Genomic DNA, 19319 nt, shown 5'->3' with positions numbered 1-19319 from the left:
CAAATCACACGGGGCACTTCAGCCTCAGCCTTTCTCATAATAATGCAAAGACACTGCGTGCAGCATGGCATGAGTAGAAAAAAAAATATTTCCACTTTATGCATGCTTTTTGTGCAGTTCCAGCGAGCGGAAAAAATTAAGGCAAAATAAAAGACTGTTTTTGCAGCGACTTTTAACAAGTGACACTTCAGTACTAGCGGTTAGGCAGGTACAGTAAGAACATTCCGAGTGTATGGTTGGCCTCGGACCAGTTTCAGGTAGAACATGCTCGTTGCACCCTCGGCAAACGAAGTTGCCTGACAAAGTGTCTCGCTCTGAGAGCATGCGCATGCGTCTGAACATAATGCGTCTGATGTTTTTGTTGGCCTTGAAGAAGAAAAAAAAATATTTGGATTGATTGCCCGCGAGGGAACAATCTCCAAATAAAAGCACAATGTAGGGCGTTAATTGGGACATTTAGCTTCTTTTTGTTTTGTGAACCGGCAGGCCGCTCGCGCTGATCAATAGCGGAATAACTCGGGCAAGGATAGCGATATGCGCATTTGCTGGGCTGGCAACGTGGATACCGTGCTTCTTATGTTCGACGGCAGAGACATCGGCGCGCCCTAGCTAAACTAACGATGTTCGTCGAGTCTGGTTCTAATCTCTGTTTAAAATTTATCTAGACACTCGACGGCGATAGGTCGCGCCGAACGACCCTGGAAGTGAGCGAAGCCCATAGCCCTGAGGTATTGTTGACATAACGAAACATCACAGTGCCGCGTAGCATTATCGCTCGCCGTATCACTCCGAGCATGCGTGCGGTTGACACTCTTTTTTATGCATTGGTACCGGCATTTGTTATTAAGCGTCGTGACGCTGCTTACAGATGTTTTAGAAATGAGTTGGCCAGCGACAGACGTCACGAAAATATTGTTGCGAGGGGTGTTTATATCGCCTCTGAATCTTGCTTTTGCAGGGGTAGCGATTCTCGCACCATTTTTCTAGTCTACTGTGGGCATGGATTTCGAAAGCCCCGACGTGGAGAAAGACTTCCCAGGTCTCTATGCGTCGGAGGCGGTTGGGAAGGGCCAGGAGCGAGATGTCAGTTGTGAGTAGAGCACGTATTTTACGTAAATGGTGCCAGTCAGTAGGGCACAGCGGAAGTAGGTTTCATGCTAGAGTGTGCGACTCTCGACGAGGTTTGTGCTCAGTATCAGCTACGTTAACGGCGGTTATGTCGCTTGAAAAACTGTTCTGGATCAAGTGGCTTAGTTTTCTTGCGATTTTTTTCATGTAGACACTTCGTACTTTGTTTTGCATTGTTTTCATACCACAAGTCATGAGGGCTGTGAACTGTCAAGCTACCTCTTGCATGGATGGCTCAATTTCCTATGTCATTTTTATTGCTGATGAAAAATTAAAGGTAGCTGTTTTATGTGGTCAATGTATTATGTGGTAAATGTGCGCGATTAAAATTCAAACGCTGGTATACGATGCTTGTAGTGTCGGTGGGCATACATTGCCTTTTTTATGAAGTACATGGTTACTAATAATGTAGACTTTGTGCTTTAGTCAACTGTGTCAAGCTATTTTGTCCCAATAATTCCTTCTTCAGATAGCGATGAAGAAAAGGTCTCGAAGAAGGAGCTCCTGATTGGCAAACTCAAGGATAAAAAGGACAAAAAAGACAAAGGATATGTTGCATTTGAAGGAGAAAGCTCTGAAGGAGAAATGGATGAATCAAGGTAATATTTGGGCCAGGCTGATGGAGTTGTATTTATTAACATGGTGGTGTATCTGTCAACTACAGATTATATTTTGTTACATTTCTTTCCATGAATAAATGTGTGCGCACCAGGGGCGTAGCATCATACTGTCACTTAAACATGCAGGTTATTGGAGGTTGCTGCGATGCTCAAAAACAGCTCCTGTGTGCTGAAAGTAATGTCATTTCGCAGCATTTGGGAAACCATGACATCAGTCTTTAAACGCAAGATGCTGCGATCTCAATCAGTGATTAAGTGTTAAGTGGAGTTGTCTGCCTGCATCATGAACTTGCTGGTGAGAGTCTGAACAGTTACATTGATCTTAATGCATTTTGCCTTACTAGGCGCTGGAAATGTGCTCTTAGGCAAACTGCCAAACATTGCTAATGATTTGGCATTGAATAAAGTTTCTGCACTTTGTGTGTCTTGTCATCCTATGCACCCACTCCAATCACAGATATGCATGTGACTGCACACTTCCTGTTTCTTCCTATTTTCACTGCCTCATTCTTTTCCCTCGCTGCGTGGTTCAGGTGACATTCCTGAGTGAGACAGATGTGCCTTTCGTTTCTTTTTAACCTCCTCCTGCTGCTGTTATTTTGAATTATCAGGCCAATTTTATCGTCTTCTGTGCTGTGAAGGAGCTGGGTTTATCCGCATGTTTCTGGTAAAAATGGTGAAGGTCTGTTGGTGATAATTTTCATTCTCTTAAAATGCCATGGATGAGCTGGTCTTGTCAGTGCTTTGCCATGCTTCTGCCAGATGGCAGCACACATTGCATGGGGCAGTACAAGCAGGAGTGAGTTTATTGTGGTGAAGAAAATATTTTGAATTTTCCTTAGACTACAGCAAAAGGAATTGAACATTTCTGGTTAAAATTTGGATAACAGCGTGCCATGGAAGGGGTTAACCGTTTAGTTTCTAGTTTGGCCCCAAGACATGCTTTTCACTTCTACATATAGAATTAAATTTTTGGTAGTATTTGCGGCAGTTTCTCTACAATGGACTTGACTTAGATGATGATACTAGAATTGTTACTTTGATTGCTTCGCATAGACTGAATTCTGGTGCTGCTGTTTTGGATGACTGGGGGCATACCCTCAGCCTTGACCATTTCATTGAGGGGCTTTGAGCCTGTTTTCATGGTAATATCACTTCTTAGTTTTTGTTGTGAAAAATTTTGCGATAATAAATGGTTCACATAAATTGTGCTTGAGTTTTGTGCTGGTGCAAGACGTCATCCTAATCGCCCCTTGAGGTACAGAGGGGCCACCGCGGGGGCTGAGTGGTTATGGTGCTCGGCTGCTGGCCCGAAAGACGTGGGTTCGATGCCGGCCGTGGCGGTCGAATATCGATGGAGGCGAAATTCTAGAGGCCCGTTTACTGTGTGATGTCAGTGAACGTTAAAGAACCCCAGGTGGTCGAAATTTCCGGAGCCCTTCACTACGGCGTCCCTCATAGCCTGAGTCGCTTTGAGACGTTAAACCCTCATAAACTGAACCAAACCTTAAGGTACAGCTTGGTAGACAGTACGGTAGTCTTGAATGTTACTTGAAACATCCAGTGCCCTGAAATCATAGTTTCTGTTGCCTTCTGGGAAACCTTCAGAGGCAAGAACAAGAAGAGCAAGGCTCCATTCAAATTTCCCGGCAAAGAGAAGAAGGAGAAGTCTCTGAAGGGCAAGGAGGGTGCCAAGTCAAAAGACTCCAAAGAGGGCAAGAAGGAGGCTGAGAAAGATGGCAAGGACTCAAAGAAGAAGAAAGAGAGCAAGGTGAAGCTTGTCAAGAAGAAAAAGAAAGCCGAAAAGGCTGGTATGTATTCCTGTGAAGAGCCTATTTAGTGGGCGCAGCAGTGACTTAGCAACAAAAAACTAGTGAAGTGATAACGGACCTGGAATTTTTTAGCAGCCTGAACTAAGTTAATTATAAGGACATTGGCTGGTTCCTCATCGTTCTGCTTCTGTGTATATATTGTGCTGCACGTGCAGCGTAACCTTGCTTAGCCAGCATTGGCCGAGTGGTTTGAGCACCCGCTTCACACGTGGGAGGCTGGGGGGTGGGTGGGGGGTTAGTGTCGTCGGGTGCCTATCGATTTGTGTTGTTGTGTTGTGTTGTGTTTTATGGCACATAGGCAATATCGATTTGTGATTGGTACAAGTCCTCCCTGCCTGGTGCTCACTTTTTCAGAGGTGAAGTGTTTAAGAAACGGGTCTTTGGCTTTCCCCCTTCGACGGGTTGTTGACCCATGGAAGCTTGAAATCTGCCACATGCAGTGAAACCAATTTGAGGCTCCCATTTGAGACATTGGTCAACAGCCAATGTCAGACCAGCAGCAGTCACTCTCTTTGTGCCTTAACCTTATTCTCTTCTGCTTCCTGTGTGACATGCCATAACGATATTCTTAAATACCTTTTCTGGGGACTTCTGAAAGTAAAACCATTTTGCTATGCGACATTGGCCAAAATGTTGTATTTTTAAAGTAGTAGAGGCACTGAAATTTTTATTGCGTGCAATTTTCATCTAAATGGTGTGTGATGTTAGTAAACGTGGAGCATTTCATGAACTTTGCCTGCATGTGGCAAATTATTTATAGTTGAATATCTTCTCCAGTGTAATTGTAGTTCCAGCAACTGAGTGGGGAGCATGATGTCAAAGTGACATTTGGGTTACGTGTGGCATTCAAAACCTGCAATGTAATAGCTGTACACTGGCTTTCATTCTGGCTCCTGGGGCAAGCAATTGTAAGAATTTGAACCAAATTAAAATGGGTAAGCAGCTATTATATTGCAGTTTGTGTGTGCCTCAGGATCTCAACCTTACTGTGGTGACACATATTTACTTTCTCTGCTTATTCACTGTGTGCAGTTCAACGTGGCCCATTTTGACGAAGAAATTTTTGAAAAATTTTTGAGCTTTTGAGACTTCTTTGTCAGCCATCTGCCTGCTGATAGTACTTGAAGCAATTTTCAGTTCAAATGCAAATTTTTTGTGTATCAAAAACACAGCGATGAAAATACCTACCACATTCGAGGTTTTGTTGTGAAATCAGTGATATAAATGTGTGCTACTGTTTTCTACTAAACCAGAGGTCAAAAGAGGTTGAAAGTGATGTCAATAATTTTTTAGATTCATTTTATTTTCTGAACATTTTTTATTTCTGATTTTCAGTACAGTACATGGTTATAGGGTGTAAATACAGCAGGAGGCCCAAGAGTCTAAACCGCGAATAGGGCTTCCTATAGCTGTATGAACAGAGTATAATATACGAGCACATGCTTAATAATCCGAGATGAGAAAAAAAGAAAAGAACCAAACAACAAGGTACAAACAAATGTACAGCAAATGAATGGGATACAGAATTTATAAGGACAAAAACATATTAGTATGTAAATACCTTAGGATTCAAACTTGTGATGTTTTAACATTTTTTTTTAACTTTTACAATGACATCCGTGATTTCAGTGAAGGGTGCAAGTTTTTCCAAGTGGAGATGGAAAAGAAAGATGTCGTTTGCTTGCCATAATTTGTCCATGTTTTTGATAAGATTTCACTCATTCTGAGTGCAATCTCACTCATTTTACTCATTCGGAGTGAAATCTTACCAGTGGTATGCATGTGAGAGATCATAGAATTTCGTGCCCCTCAAATGGTCAAGTTTAGAACACATGGATACCTATTACTCTTCTACCGGCATATGCATGTTTCCTGTGCAGCAAGGTGCCTTTATTTTCAACAGTGACATGTGTAGTGGCAGTTATTTCCATTACTGCATCTTTCTGTTCCAGAGGATCCCATCTTCGGTGTTCCTTTACTGACTGCTCTGGAAAAGAACCCATCTGATGATGGCATTGAGCTGCCTGCTATTGTGAGGGAGTGCCTCGACTACATTGAGGAACATGGTTAGTAGAATTAGGCAACATTATTTACTACAATCACTCTTTCTTTATGCGCATATATGGTTAGAAGTCTCTAAACTTGTGGGAGTCGGTCGCTAGGTGTAAACCTAGCTGGGCAATTTTTCCAAGCTGGTGTAATGTCTTTCTGTTTGATGGACCATTAGTGTATCCTGATGCCAGGTATTTTTTTTTTTCCATTCAGAGTGCATGAGTCATGTAGCAAAAATTTGATATTTTGCTATATGCCTCATCGTGAAATGTTATGCCAGGTTATTTTTTCTCTGTGCATATTTTTTTGGTACTAGTGTTTAACTGGGGCAGTCCGTGCATTATGCTTCAATCTTGGTCAATTTTAATGTAGTATGGGGGCTGCACTAGAAATTTATGGTTGCTTTGGTTTTGGTGCAGTTGATCTGTGCATATTGGCAATGACTTAAAAGTATTTCTTTCTGTAGTTACTAATGTTAGGTTCTCCTGATATCATCTTGCTGGTCATGAAATTTTTCTGGTTTGATATAGGGATAGGACTGGCCTCTACCACGGGCAGCATCGTTGATAACAAGGCAGCACACTGACTTCCTATTGGCTGATTTCAATGGCAGAGCCTTCCACATGGATGTGGTCAGCATGACACATGCTTAATGACTGGGCTATGATTTAACACACGGCATTTTTTTTTTTGTTGTGTGACGGATTGTTTTAGTGTTCACTTATGCTGAAGCTGCAAACTTTTGGCATGTTTACTGAACAATGCCCATTGCCATGTGTGCTTCAGGCTCCTCCAGATGGTGCCATACTCTCCTAAAGTAGAAGGTTATTCTTCTGATCGCACAGTGCTGTGGAACAGTCCCTTCAGGCAGCATTTTAGGCTCCCCAAATTGTTTTGCAGGAATTTCATGACGAATTGAAACACATGAAAGTATTAACACTGTCAAAGTATAAATTGATCTCAGGAAAGGAAAATGATTTAAAGCTTCCATTTTCAGGTTTCCACATGTTAGTAAAATATGGTACATAATAGCTGCCTATCAGATGCTTACCATGATGGCTACTTAGCCTGTTGTTCTAATAGAGCAAAAAAACATGATGCGGAAAAATACAAGTGGAATTTTGATAAAAGGGGTCTTTCTAAATAATGGATCTTTGGAGTGTGAGAGACTTGGCTGTTCAGTGATTGAAATAAGTTGTTTTTATTGTTAATTTGTTTACTGCAGATTTATACTTGAGAAGTCTGTAGATCTCAGCGCCTTCTTTTAAAACACAACAAACCGATTGTGTTTGAGTTCTAAGAAGTCGGCCACCTTGTCAACATTTTACAACCTGTACCACTGAACTTAAGCCCACTACTATGTATCTCTATGCTTTGCCTTTTGGTAAATTTCTTTCGGTGTGAAATTAATACATGCAGAGGAGAGACCCTGGGCTGACTTTTACTCCATTTTTTCCCATCTTGAGCACCCCGATGGCCTGAACGGAGTTAAGTAGCTACTACACTACAGAAGTTTGTGTCACAACAGATTAGGCAGTGCTCATTAGAAGTCCTAAAACTCGTACAAAAGGGTCTTGTGGTGTAATCTAGAAAAATGACACTTTTTTTAACATGTGCATGAGTGAATACAGTTGAAAACGCAACAAAGGCAGTGCTTCAATACCTTTGTTATTTGCTTTTGCTGTGTTCGCTGCAAACAAACTTATTTTTTTTTTTCATTTTTGTGGTTGAGTGCTTTAATAGCGTTGTTATTTACTTTTGCTTATTTTTATATAATAAGCTTATTTCTTGTTCTTCTCCCCTTGTTTCTTCATATCTCTTATGTATAATGTATTGTGTACTGTTCTGCTAACATTCAAGGTGTTTTTGTTCACTCATTAGTGTTACTTTTTCCTGAAGCTTGTACTTGTATATGTTGGTTGTATATGCTCTTTACTGTTTGTGTTCGTGTTACGTTGAACTGTACATCGTCGGACCAAGTGGTTGCTGTGAATTAGTGAAAAGGAGTAGCCGGAGCCGCTATGCAGCACCAACCTCCCCTTTATTGTCCATGTAAACAAAAAAAAGGCAGTAGTGTGATAGTGGTGCTGCACATGTGTCAGTGTTCTTTTCACTCTGCAAAACGTTTGTTTGAATGAACTGGCTAGCCCAGGAAAAAAAAAAAGAAAAGCTTTCTTTGACTCCATAGCCTGTGTTTCAGCATTTGAACCATTTGGTTGCTGGTGCAGGCCTGATGTGCGAAGGCATTTACCGGATGTCGGGCGTCAAGTCCACCGTGCAGCAGTTGCGGGCAGCCTACAACCGGCACGAGCCAGTCTGCCTGAGTGAGCACGGGCCCCAGGTTGTGGCCAGCCTGCTGAAGCAGTTCCTACGTGAGCTGCCCGATCCCGTGCTCACCAGCGAGCTGGGACCCAAGTTTGAGGAGGCTGCCGGTCAGTTGCACCCTTCTTTCATTTGACTGTATGAGTGACGCGGGCATGCTGGAAAATGTGAAAGGAGTCGTTCGTGTTATTCAACATGAGTTTCAGCATCAGCTACTAAGGGCGTTGTGTTGAGCAAGTGGGCCGCAGATGTGTAAAGGGAATCTAGGTCATTTATAAATGGTTTAGTGGGTCGCGGGGCCAGTGACAGGGGATCATGTGACCTTGCGAAGTTATTTCAGGTCATGCAGACATTGTCATGTGACCTATAACAGTAGATTCATTTGACCTTTCGATGTGATGTCATTTAATTGGATGATTTCATGTGACCAATGACAGTCGGTCATGTGACCACATGAGGTGATGGAATTTCAAGCCAACAGTGTCATCTGACTGATAGTGTTGGGCCATGGTGGTTATGTGATGAAGTCATTTCATGCAGTTGACCTTGAAATGTCACAGGGTTCTTGATATAACGGCAAACACTAAAACGGTGTTTCATACGAGGTTGGCGACGCATATGTAGGGGCTGCTGCAGCAGAGGTGGATTGTTTGGGTGAGGGTTGCGTACAAGTAGTCATTCAGATGGAGAGCAGTGATGGAACTCCTTGTTTGCACGAGCACACAAAGGTTTATATGAGAAATTTCTGCAGCAGATTCACTGCGAACGCAGTGCCATGTTTATGCATTTGTTTGGTCTTTTAGTGAACTATTGATTTGTGTGCCTCTGTGCTTTTGGAGGTGCCCTCAGATGTAAATCTTTTCACCTCTGCAGCCATCAAAGACGAGACAAGACGTGTTGAAACCATCCAGAAGCTGATTGAGCAACTGCCCACGCCAAACCGACTCCTGTTGTCATGGGTGTTTGTGCACATGACCAATGTCATCCGCATGGTAAGCGCCACCTGTGTCACAGCAAAAGAAAAAAACCCGAGGATAGCCATTGCACCTTGGACAATGTTACACACAGAATTGTGAGCTCAAGTGGTGCCTTATTCTGCCATGGTCACTTGTCAGCAGTGCAGCAGGATTTGGGCTAGTTAGGAATGCTTATGTGCTGGACGTGTTGGTGAGAGTAATGCTTGCATTGTTGAAATCCATTTGCCATGCTTGTGGAAACGTTCTGGTACTGATTGTACTGATAACTCCGTCGAGTTTTTTTTTCATAGTAAATTGTGATAGCTGGGCCTTTGTGGTAATGACAATTAGTGTAATAGGATCACTTCACTTAATTTTCCTCTTTTGGTTTCTGTTTTTGTCCTCCTAGTGCAGTAAAAGTGCACTAGCAGAATGATGCGAAATTTAGTTTAATGCTGTTATGTGTAATCTTTCATTTCCTGTTCTTTTCAATGAAAAATCTCACCTAATGGCTGATGGCGTCCTCCATTTTTTTTTTTTCGGCATATAAAAGTTCCGTTTCCTATGGAAGTAGCCTCCCTTTAATCATCAATTGGGAATTCATAAATCTGGGAAAAACTCCACTTTATTCTCACTGTTCCTTTAAAGGCCAAATGTTAATTGATGGTGCGTCATGTGAAACTGAAAGTGTCATGGTGATCACTTGAACATGTGGCTTTTGATCCCTTGCTTGATTCCTTGATCCTCTTCTGGTACCTGGCAGTCCAGTTATGAGAAAAAGTTTTCAGCCAGAATTGATTGCATCTACAAATTTGGAAAATGATAGGTGTAACGTTAAGAGACTGGAAGCGGGCAGAGTGAGTCAGAGAGCAAACATGAGTTAATGTCATCCTAGTCGAAATCGAGAAGAAATGTGCTTGGGCAGGGCACGTAATGCGAAGGCAAGGTTACCGATGATCGTTAAGGCTAATCGACTGCATTCCAAGAGAAGACAAGCATAGCAGGGGGCAGCAGAAAGTTTGGTGGCTGGATGCGATCAAGAACTTTGCAGGGATAGGGTGGCCACATCTGGCACAGCACAGGATTAATTGGAGAGATATAGGAGACACCTTTATCCTGCAGTTGGCATATTCAGGCTGATGATGGTGATAACAGCAAATTTGCCGTGCTGTGCTGCTTTTTCTGTCCAGGAGAAGCACAACAAGATGAACCTGCAGAACGTCTCCATTGTGCTGAGTCCAAGTATGCAGATCAGCCACAGGGTTCTTCATGCCCTTTTCTCTCATGCACCAATTTTCTTCAAGGACGTGAAAATCATCAAGTGAGTGGAGGTGCTGTGGTGCCTTGGACTGTGGTCTGTGGGGTTTGAAGTAGCGCCTACTGCTTCCCCTCAAAGAAAACTTAACTTGATTGCTACTCTTTACTTTATTACTGGCCCCAAAGCTCTAAGAGTTACTGCTTCATGGGATGCTATCTTCAGTCGCTCTAATTAGGGGCTGAAACTGAAAACTAATTGATGCTGTAGTAGCCCAGTGGTCTACTATATCAAAAATTCACTGGGACACCTAATTCCATTATGTGTTGGCAATGCGAAAGCAATAGCAGCTGTTGATGCCTTTACCAAAAGGGACGTCGCTTTCGGCCTAATGATGCCACTTCCCTCCAGTTGATGCGAATGCTCTGGTCTGGTGCCGTCACTTCCCTGCAGCCAGTGGACAAATTTTATGATTGACGACGCATTTTGACCCCATCAGGCTTCTAATGTTTTGCCTAGCTTTGGATGCGGTAGCGGTGGATAAGGTCGTGAATTAATACTGTATTTACTCATGTAAGGAACATGCTTGCATTATGAACTCGCCCTCCTCGCATTATGAACTCGCCCGCAGTGGCCTAGTTGGTTGGGTGCCCGTCTCGGCTGCGGGAGGTGGTTGGTTCGAAACTCACCGCTGGACACCCACCGGTAAAAATGGGTACAAGCGGCCCTTGGCCTGGCGCCCAGCTTCCTTTAGGGGTGTTCGCTTGGGAGAAGCTCCCTGAACCCCGCTGCGCCCCTCGCGGGACGAGTTCTCGCCCAGCTGCGAACGTACCCCTTCGGCCAACGTGGTTAGAAGGTATTAGAAGGTGGTTAGAAGCGGTGGCCTTGTGGTAGAGCATCCGCCTCGCATTCGGGAGGTGCTAGGTTCGATCCCCAGTGCCGCCGGGTACCCACCGGTTTTTAATAGGTACAAGATTTCCCCCGGCCTGGTGCTCGGCTCTTCTGGGTGAGATGCTTGGGAAAAGGGTCTTGACCACAGTTGCTCTGATGGATCAGCGATAAGTTCCGCCGTCAACAACGTTAAATTCGCCTCGTGCAGTAGAAGCCCGTTTGTGGCCCCCTTCTTTTTTTCTCTCAAAGTCTGGCAGCCAAAAAGCCGGACTAGCCCATGACCGTAGTGATACTCTGAATCGCTTCTGACGAAGGACCGTAGTGTTTGAACATGACGCTGGTTAGAGCATACAAGCCTTGAGTCGAACTCTTCACTGGGGAGTGAAACACAAACCACCTTTGCAGGCTGAGTTGTTCGAAACTGGGTTTGCCCCCGAAGGGGCGCAGCGGGGTTTGCGGAGCCTCCTCCAAGCACACACCCCTGAAGAAGCCGGGCGCCGGGCCGGGGGTGGCTTGTACCCATTTTTACCAGTTGGTGTCCGGCGGTGGGTTTCGAACCAACCACCTCCCGCAGCCGAGGCTTACGCCCAGACCACCAGGCCACGACTGCGAAAGTGCAGAAGTGTCAGAAAGTGCAGTTAGAAAGTGCAGTTTTTTTTCTCTTGCATATGGAACGTACCCCACTCCTTTGGTATGCAGTCTGCTACTGATAAAAGTTAATGCTAGCTGGTGCCGAAACTGCAGTAATATGAGGTGTTGTCTATCGAATGTAAAGACTACTATATCTCATGTTGCAGGATGAACAGCCAACAAGAATGTTCTGCTAGGAATCTGAGAACCGAAACAAACCACTCCTGGTCGCAAAGGGTTCCTCTATTCTATCTGCCATATTAAGGATTGTTTAAACTTTTGCAGTTGGGCCTCACGCTGATTGCTGGAATTTGTGCTGGAGTGAATTGTTCTCTGTTTAGACAGCATTATGGGCTGCTTTGTGAGTTATGTGTGCGGGTTTAAGATAAAAGCGGTTTAGTATGCTCTCCAGTATGGAAACCGTGCTGTAGAGTGCATTTTGTTTTATTTTCATAAGGAGTCATACGGAATGCAGTATTTATTTTGCCTCGTATTATTTCTGAATATTTTACTCCATGTATGGATGTGCACCCTCCAAATTTTCAGAGATATTTCTGCTAAAAAAGAAGTGCATTCGTGGTGCAAGTAAATATGGTATGTGAACTTTTTAATCACCGGACATATGTAATACAGTCAAGCCCTCTTATAATGACCTTCACATCTATGCTCATTATATCCGGATGTGGAGCGCTGTCTATGCGATATACGTTAGTTGCCATTGATCTGACCAAGTTCTCATGCCATTTGGCACATTTTTGCACATCATGATCAGCATGGGGCAATTGGCACAGTGCGCTTAGGTCTAGTGCATCATGTAATGAAAGGCCGCTTTTAATTATGGGGCATATTATCAGTCAGATGTGAAATTTGTACCCGTAGATGTGGTCAATTTTGGATACCATTCACAATCCACAAGAGTGCCACTCCCCCTCTGCCACGATGTCGTTTCTTGAAGTGGGTGAACCCCACAGTTAAGTGTGCGGAAGCCGAGGTGATGTTGCGCATCAGGGCATTATCTTCTTTTTTTGTCCTTTGTTCGCATAACCCGTGCTGTTTTCATAGTCTTTGTGTGAAAAATGACAGCAATATTGATGTTCGTGTAGGACTGCGATGAAGACCGTGCAGTGTACTCTGGACGGCGAGTTCTGGCACCTGTTACCAGTATGTTCGCAATAACCGAATTTTGTGTCTGCTGATGTTCATTCTATTTGAGATTTGACGCCATAGGCCTAATGCAAATTGTGACGGTTGCACCATCTTTGTTCATACAGTGCGAGAGCTCGGTGTAAGTGGAGCAGTTATAAGCGGGCTCGACTGTATGTATAATGTACACGCACCTTCATCAGTGGGGAATGTCCAAAACTGTGCTTCATATTATTTTCGGACTGCCTTTGTTACAAGGTCATTGCAATGCTTTATTGTCACTGCAGCTGTCGTGACGTCTTGTAAAATGTAGTGAGTAGTGAAATAAAGTAATTGAAGGGGCGTATAGATTTGGACTTGCGCAGTTAGCTGTACACTTTATTCAACATTGTTTTTATTCCATTGTCATTCCTGGTTGCGCATGTATTGTTTGATGTGAGTAGGCTTTATTCTTATGTCTGTTGTTGCACCTAAAGGCCAAGTGCGATATAGGATATGGCATTCTGTAGGGCAGTTATTGTCTTACGATTCTGCGGGCACGGCGACTGCATTGTTTCTTGTCTTATCAAGAGAGGCAGGGGAGATAAGGCACATGGAGATAGTGGCTTGTTTCCGTTTTTGGTTGGCAGATACGTAAAGAAGATCCGACCTGACTCGTCTCGCCAGTCGCTTGACCTGCCTGAGACGCCAGCAGCCATAGAGGAGGAACTGAGCCAGCAGGAGCAGGTGTTGAGTGAGATCCACGCAGAACTGAATGCAGGCCTCAGGGATCCCCAGAAGGAAGAGCAGCTCTGGGAAGTGCAGCGTGTTGTGACGCAGCTGAAGCGCAAGGTGGGTAAATAAAGACCAGTTGAAATCAAGAACGGCTTACCGATAGACCCAGTTGACAACGTAAAATTTGTTTTGGAAGACTGTTGCTTCCGCTGTGCAAGATTTGTGCACAGGGAAGCGATTTGAATTACTGTCTATGATGTGTCTATGCTGTGTCTACGCTACGCTGTGAAGGAAAGCTTTACAGGTTACATGAAATGTGCACAGTTGACAAAAGTCATACTGGTTTGGTGAACGACCGTGGTGCCACCTACTGATGTTACTCTGTTTCACTTTGTAAGCACTGAACCGGGGGCTGAAACGGGTGCTGTCAAATTAGGCGCATGGCTCTAGGTCCTTGTCGTGTTCTAATAATGATATGTTATTGGCTAGTGGTTTTATTGATGCTCACTGGGTCATGTTTAAATGACTGTCATGAACTAGTTCTTACATGCGAGAAACATGGATAGCTGAGTCCCCTATTTTCTAGTTTAAGCTGTAGCTTGCACTAGGCAGTTGCTCCAATAACTGAGATGACCAGGACTGTTTTGTGGGTGGCTAGGCAAGCTATAATAAAGCAAGTCAAAGCAGGAGCTGTATTAGTCTCATGTGTTTATGGGAATCCTCCAATGTGGTATAGGTTTATTGTGATCATAGAGTTACAATTTATACATTCATCATGTGGCTGTGCTCAAGAGAATATTATCAATAATTACCTCTTGAAAGACTACCTTGCTATGGGGGTCTCTCCTAGAAACATAACAAAATTGTCTTGTGCTCAGGATATGTTTAAAAGATTTACAAATTGGTGACAGCTACATTTCCAATTTCATTTTTCACTTACATGAACTTGAGGACTAACCTCTTAACCACTATACAACATCTTGGCTAGATGAATTGTATCGTTTTAGTTGCTCGGTACAGTTGGCAAGTATGGCTAGGCTGTGTATTTCAGTGGAAAAGTGTACTTGCTTAAAGGTGCACTAAAGAGGATTCTGAGCTCGTCTTTTTACCACGGAAACTTGACCTGCGTGCTCCGAGCATTCTTAGATTTTTCGAATTGTTGTCCTGTGTGGCTGATTTCCCTATTCAATTGGATTAAACGTCCCCGCTCTGCCCCCCCCCCCCCCCCCCCCTTTTTTTAACTGACCTCCGAGAGTAGGAGGAGTCAATTAATGCATGGGGTGCTTTTCAGCCAGTCGCGTGGTGGCTTCACTTATGCTTTTATTTAGTTTTTTAGGTTTCCGTGAATAAATAGTTTCAGTCGCAGGCAGACAACGTAGCCACAAATTAGGCCGACAGAAATAAAAATATGCGTGGACTGTTTTCTTTTGCAGTCACTTTGCGTATTACTACTTATCACTCTGCTGATGGCACAGTGGCAAGCCACCACGCGACTAGCTGAAAGGCACACCATGCGTTGATTGACTCCTCCTACTCTCAGAGGTTGGGACGTTTAATCCGATTTAATAGAAAAATCGACCGCAGAGGACAATAATTCAAAGTTTCCAAGAATGCTTGGAGTACGTAGATCATGTTCGCATGGTAAAAGACGAGCTTAGAATTCTCTTTAGTTGCACCTATTATTAGGGTTTTGAGAATATTCAAGCGTTTTGAATGTCAATGCGAGTAATGGTGGTATTTGCGGTGTCGCTGGAAACCAACTTCGAAGCTAGCAGTACCTTATTTTGTACACCCTTAAAGAGCTGAAATTAGATAAGAGGTGAAATTCCAGTTATTTTAGTTACCGCGATGAGAAAGCCGTCACCACAAAGTGTATTGACGCAGGTGCACAGTCTTCGCTTCGAAGAGCACCGCCATATTCTTGCTCTCACGATCTTTGCGTAGGGGGTACGCCTCCCCCACGCTTCTGCATTCCCTTTTCTCGTATCAAGGCGAAAGCCTTTAATGGCTCATACTCGCGGCCACGAGCCTGTCCGTCCGATGTCACATTCTTGCGCCTAGAGGTGTGCGGCGAGGCATCGGCGCGCCGCTGCTGACTGCCCTCACTGCCTCGCCGCCGCTGACGCAAACTGATCGGCGCGCCGCCGCCATTTTCACTCGGCACGATGGCGCGTCCTCTAAATATGAATATATTTTTCCCCGCAAATCTAGCTGCGTTTGAGATTTGATTTTGTCTTGTTTAATTCTTTTCCCTGTCTGAGGCATATAATCATGTCAAGGAGCCATGTCAACTGCGTTGCAGTGAATCAAACACAAAACAAAAAAAAAGCAAGCCTGCTCTCCGCGCGTCTACACATGCATATCGTCGCCATACAACGCAACGTGGCATTTCGAAACTTCGTCAAAAGCGCAACCTGGCGCAACGAGAAGAAACAACCATTTCGGAACGTCGAAATCACGACTTGAGGGTCACAGGCACTGTGGCTGCGGGTGGTATCAACGATATGTCCCAAAACGGCATCAACGCATCGTAACATATCTCAGCGAGAAAAATGTTCACCTGCTGCAAGAAAAAGTATTTTCTTTTCTATTCCGGGAAAAGGCCCTCAAAATGATTAATATTCAGAACAAGTGATTTCACAAAGTGTCCAGACGGAAATGTTTGTGTTACAACATCTACTGATTGGGTGACAGGTAAAGGGCAGAACCAAGCAAAAGTTGGTCATAGAAGAGGTCTGTTTATTTTTACATAAAGAATATTGCATAACCACAATCTCATTTAGAACAAATAGAAGTACGATTCACAAATAAAGTGTCACATGCGTCGGTGTCGGCTTAACAATTCTAGACGAATTCACTTACTCTGCCCAATGGAAAAATACCTGCAGGCTGTATAACTGAAGGATAGAAAAAAGAAAACAATTGCGACAACGACACAGAAAACAAGAAAGGTTCTGCACTTTCGTGAGCAACAAATATATAAACACAATCAACATACGCGCTTGTGATATGTGCCTATTTTTTAAAAATATGGCGCCTTAAAAAAACAAGCGATTTACAGATCATTTTGCATTTCTCTCAGCCTTCAACCCCTCTGTATTCTGCGTTCCAAGCCCTTAGTACGAAAAGCCCTAAAATTTCAACCAGTTTAGCAAAGAAGGCTGTAGCGAAATAGCTTTTTAAATTTGTGGTTTAGCTTTCCACGCTGCCGGCGCCGTTGAAAAATGGCCTGGTGCTGCCGCCGATGAATACCAGGCACCGCGCCGCTGTCACCGCCGCCGCCGTTCGAAACCGACACGGCGCACATCTCTACTTGCGCCATTGGTAGTTCACTGCGCATGCACGAGGTGGCGGCACCGGCGCACGCCGCGCCCGCGCCAAATGTTTCGCAGTTGTCGACCGAGTCGGATGCCACGCAACCTTCCTCCTAGCGCTTGCTTCAATGGAGTCTCAGAATGCGGGCAAACGCAAGCGTACTACTTCCCCAGCTACACAGCAACAAAAGACCAATGAACGAATGCGTTGACATCGACTTAAAGCTTCGTTCCGTCCGTTCATCCGTTCGTGAAATCTGTCACACTGTAGCTGTCAATCAAATAACGTTAACTAGATAAGAAAAAAAATCCTTGCGCACTGCGAGATTCGAACCACCATCCATTCGTTTCGTGGCCAAGCGTGCTAACGACTACGCTACTTCCTGCCAGCGCACGTGTAGTAACAATTGTGTACTTAACATAGTAACCGCACATCAGTGACACAAGCAGCAACACCGCGCTAAAGGCTTTCGCCTCACCCCACTTTAGGTCAACAAAGTGGCCCCCCTGAATTTTTAAGACGAGAGTACTCGCCTTAGAAGAATACCTTAAACCTGGTCTCCAAGGATAGGTGCACCGCACACCTCTGCGCAGCGGCAAATCTGGCAGTGCAAGTGGCTGCGCTCTGATCTTCTCTCGCCTCGTGCTGGTCCATGTTGACGATGCATCTCAGTCCAGAGCAACGCAATGCGCAGCATTGTGAGGTTGGTCTATGCAAAGATCAACCCCAGAAATCCTGGGCACTGCGACCTCTGATTAGTATACGATGGCGTGCCGCATGTTGCGTTCCACTTCAGCACGTGCGTGGTGCCTTCGCTGACATCTTTCGACTTTCGCGTACTGGCAGGCTCTGGAAATAGCTTCCTTCGGCAGTGGTACGAATGCGCGATCACGCGTGCGCAGTGCGGTCACTTGACCATATGGCTTGCGAATGTGGAAGAAATTATGGCATCATATGCAACGCATCCGAAATTTCAGCCACGGTTGTACATGAGCTCTGTGTGACATGGTGCTACGCAAGTCTGGAGTAGGAATCTTGCCTGAAATTTCAGCATGCAGAAAATCTGTCAGCAACTTTTATATTTAGGATCAGCAGCATGTAACTAATAGTATGGTAAGGGCTTTAGACTACGAGGCTCAGTGCACTTTGGCTTGCTGCTGATTGAACATTGCTTGATGCAGGTTTGAAAGCATTTTTTGTTTCGTTTTTATTTGAGTTGCCTTTGTGAATTCTTCAAATCCCTTCTTTCAATGTATGCTATTCAGCTATAATGAAATGCCTTTATTTTTACTACTGCATTTCCGGTTGTAAACTGTTCGCTTGATCGAAAATATTCACTTCGCGTTTGAACAAACTATTTGAACAAAGTAACTACAGTAGAACCCCTCTGTAGTAAAGTAGCTCGGATCAGCAAAAATCTTTACTATATCAGTTGTTGGTGATGCCGTGGCTCGACTGTCCTCTCCGGCTGCTTACTAAGCACAAGGTGTTGCTTTATAGAATAAACACCCAAAAATACCTTATGTCCTGCTCTTATCATCTCTTATATGTGGTAATTATTTTCCATTGTCTCATGTTGTTACGTTTCCGACTTTATTTGCGCCTTGTGGAGTACCGTATTTACACGAATACAGCGCGGCTGCGAAAGTAAAGAGAGTTTGATACCATGTGAAAACCAAAGCCTTGCATGTTCATGGTGTCGTCTTCCGTGGCCTCAGCGTCATTTAAGAGGCAGTTAAGAAACACGCGTCCCTCCGCTTTTTGTGGCTGTTTCCCCGTACTTTGCGCTGCCATGAACGGGCGCCCTTTTCTACTCCTCATTGCACTATTACTAGCTTTCCTTTCTCAGTGACCCGCGCCGCCTTCTTTCTACGCTCATAGCTATTTTTATTTTTTCAGTGCGCGCCACGCGTTTTGCCTCACGGCATCAAGGTCCTGAAAAAGTTGGCTTCTTCTCGTGGCTCTTGAGCTGGGTGGTGAAGCCACCTCAAGAGTGCCGTTTTATCGTATTTGGTATCTACTTGCCTCGCGATCCTAGACTTCGCGCGTGCCGCAATGTCGTCACTCCGCGGGAAGTATGTTGCCACGGCCAAATGCTCTTTACTGTAGCCGTTTCTTCAAAAAAAAAAAAATCTTTACTATAACCGAAAAAATATTTAGTCTTCTATGGAAGGAAAAATGGGATCACAGCTTCACTTTACTACATCTGAGTTTTTACTATAACAGAGTTTACTATAGCAAGGTTCTACTGTTTTTCTTTGTATTCGTTTCGAACTGAAAAATCGCTGTTTGTATGTTCCTACTGTTATCACAAAGGCCTATACAGAGTAGCCCTTGAACAGTAAAGATAACTCTTTTGCTGCCTGCATGAACACAGTGCAGATGAAAACAAAAAGTGACCAGCTTGAGGTTACTGAAAATTTTGTACATAACATGCTGCAAAAATTTTTGCATCTGGCAC

General features: G+C 44.1%; 1 protein-coding gene across 2 annotated transcripts in view; it reads left to right on the top strand.

Moving 5' to 3' along the window:
• The first annotated feature begins 552 nt into the window (after positions 1-552).
• Rlip (Ral interacting protein) overlaps positions 553-19319 on the top strand; it is a 38596-nt gene continuing 19829 nt past the window's right edge. For both annotated transcript variants that reach the window (XM_077627118.1, XM_077627117.1), the window contains exons 1-9: positions 553-728; positions 959-1090; positions 1598-1727; positions 3357-3559; positions 5533-5646; positions 7861-8064; positions 8828-8946; positions 10101-10231; positions 13459-13660. In XM_077627118.1, the coding sequence (XP_077483244.1) occupies positions 1000-1090; positions 1598-1727; positions 3357-3559; positions 5533-5646; positions 7861-8064; positions 8828-8946; positions 10101-10231; positions 13459-13660 (1194 nt within the window). In that variant the 5' untranslated portion in view covers positions 553-728; positions 959-999. The remainder of the gene's footprint in view (positions 729-958; positions 1091-1597; positions 1728-3356; positions 3560-5532; positions 5647-7860; positions 8065-8827; positions 8947-10100; positions 10232-13458; positions 13661-19319) is intronic.

Source organism: Amblyomma americanum, chromosome 6 (assembly GCF_052857255.1).
Source record: "Amblyomma americanum isolate KBUSLIRL-KWMA chromosome 6, ASM5285725v1, whole genome shotgun sequence".
Taxonomy (NCBI): Eukaryota; Metazoa; Arthropoda; class Arachnida; order Ixodida; family Ixodidae; genus Amblyomma; species Amblyomma americanum.
Note: the sequence above shows the minus strand (reverse complement) of the source record. Positions and strands in the feature narration are given on the sequence as shown.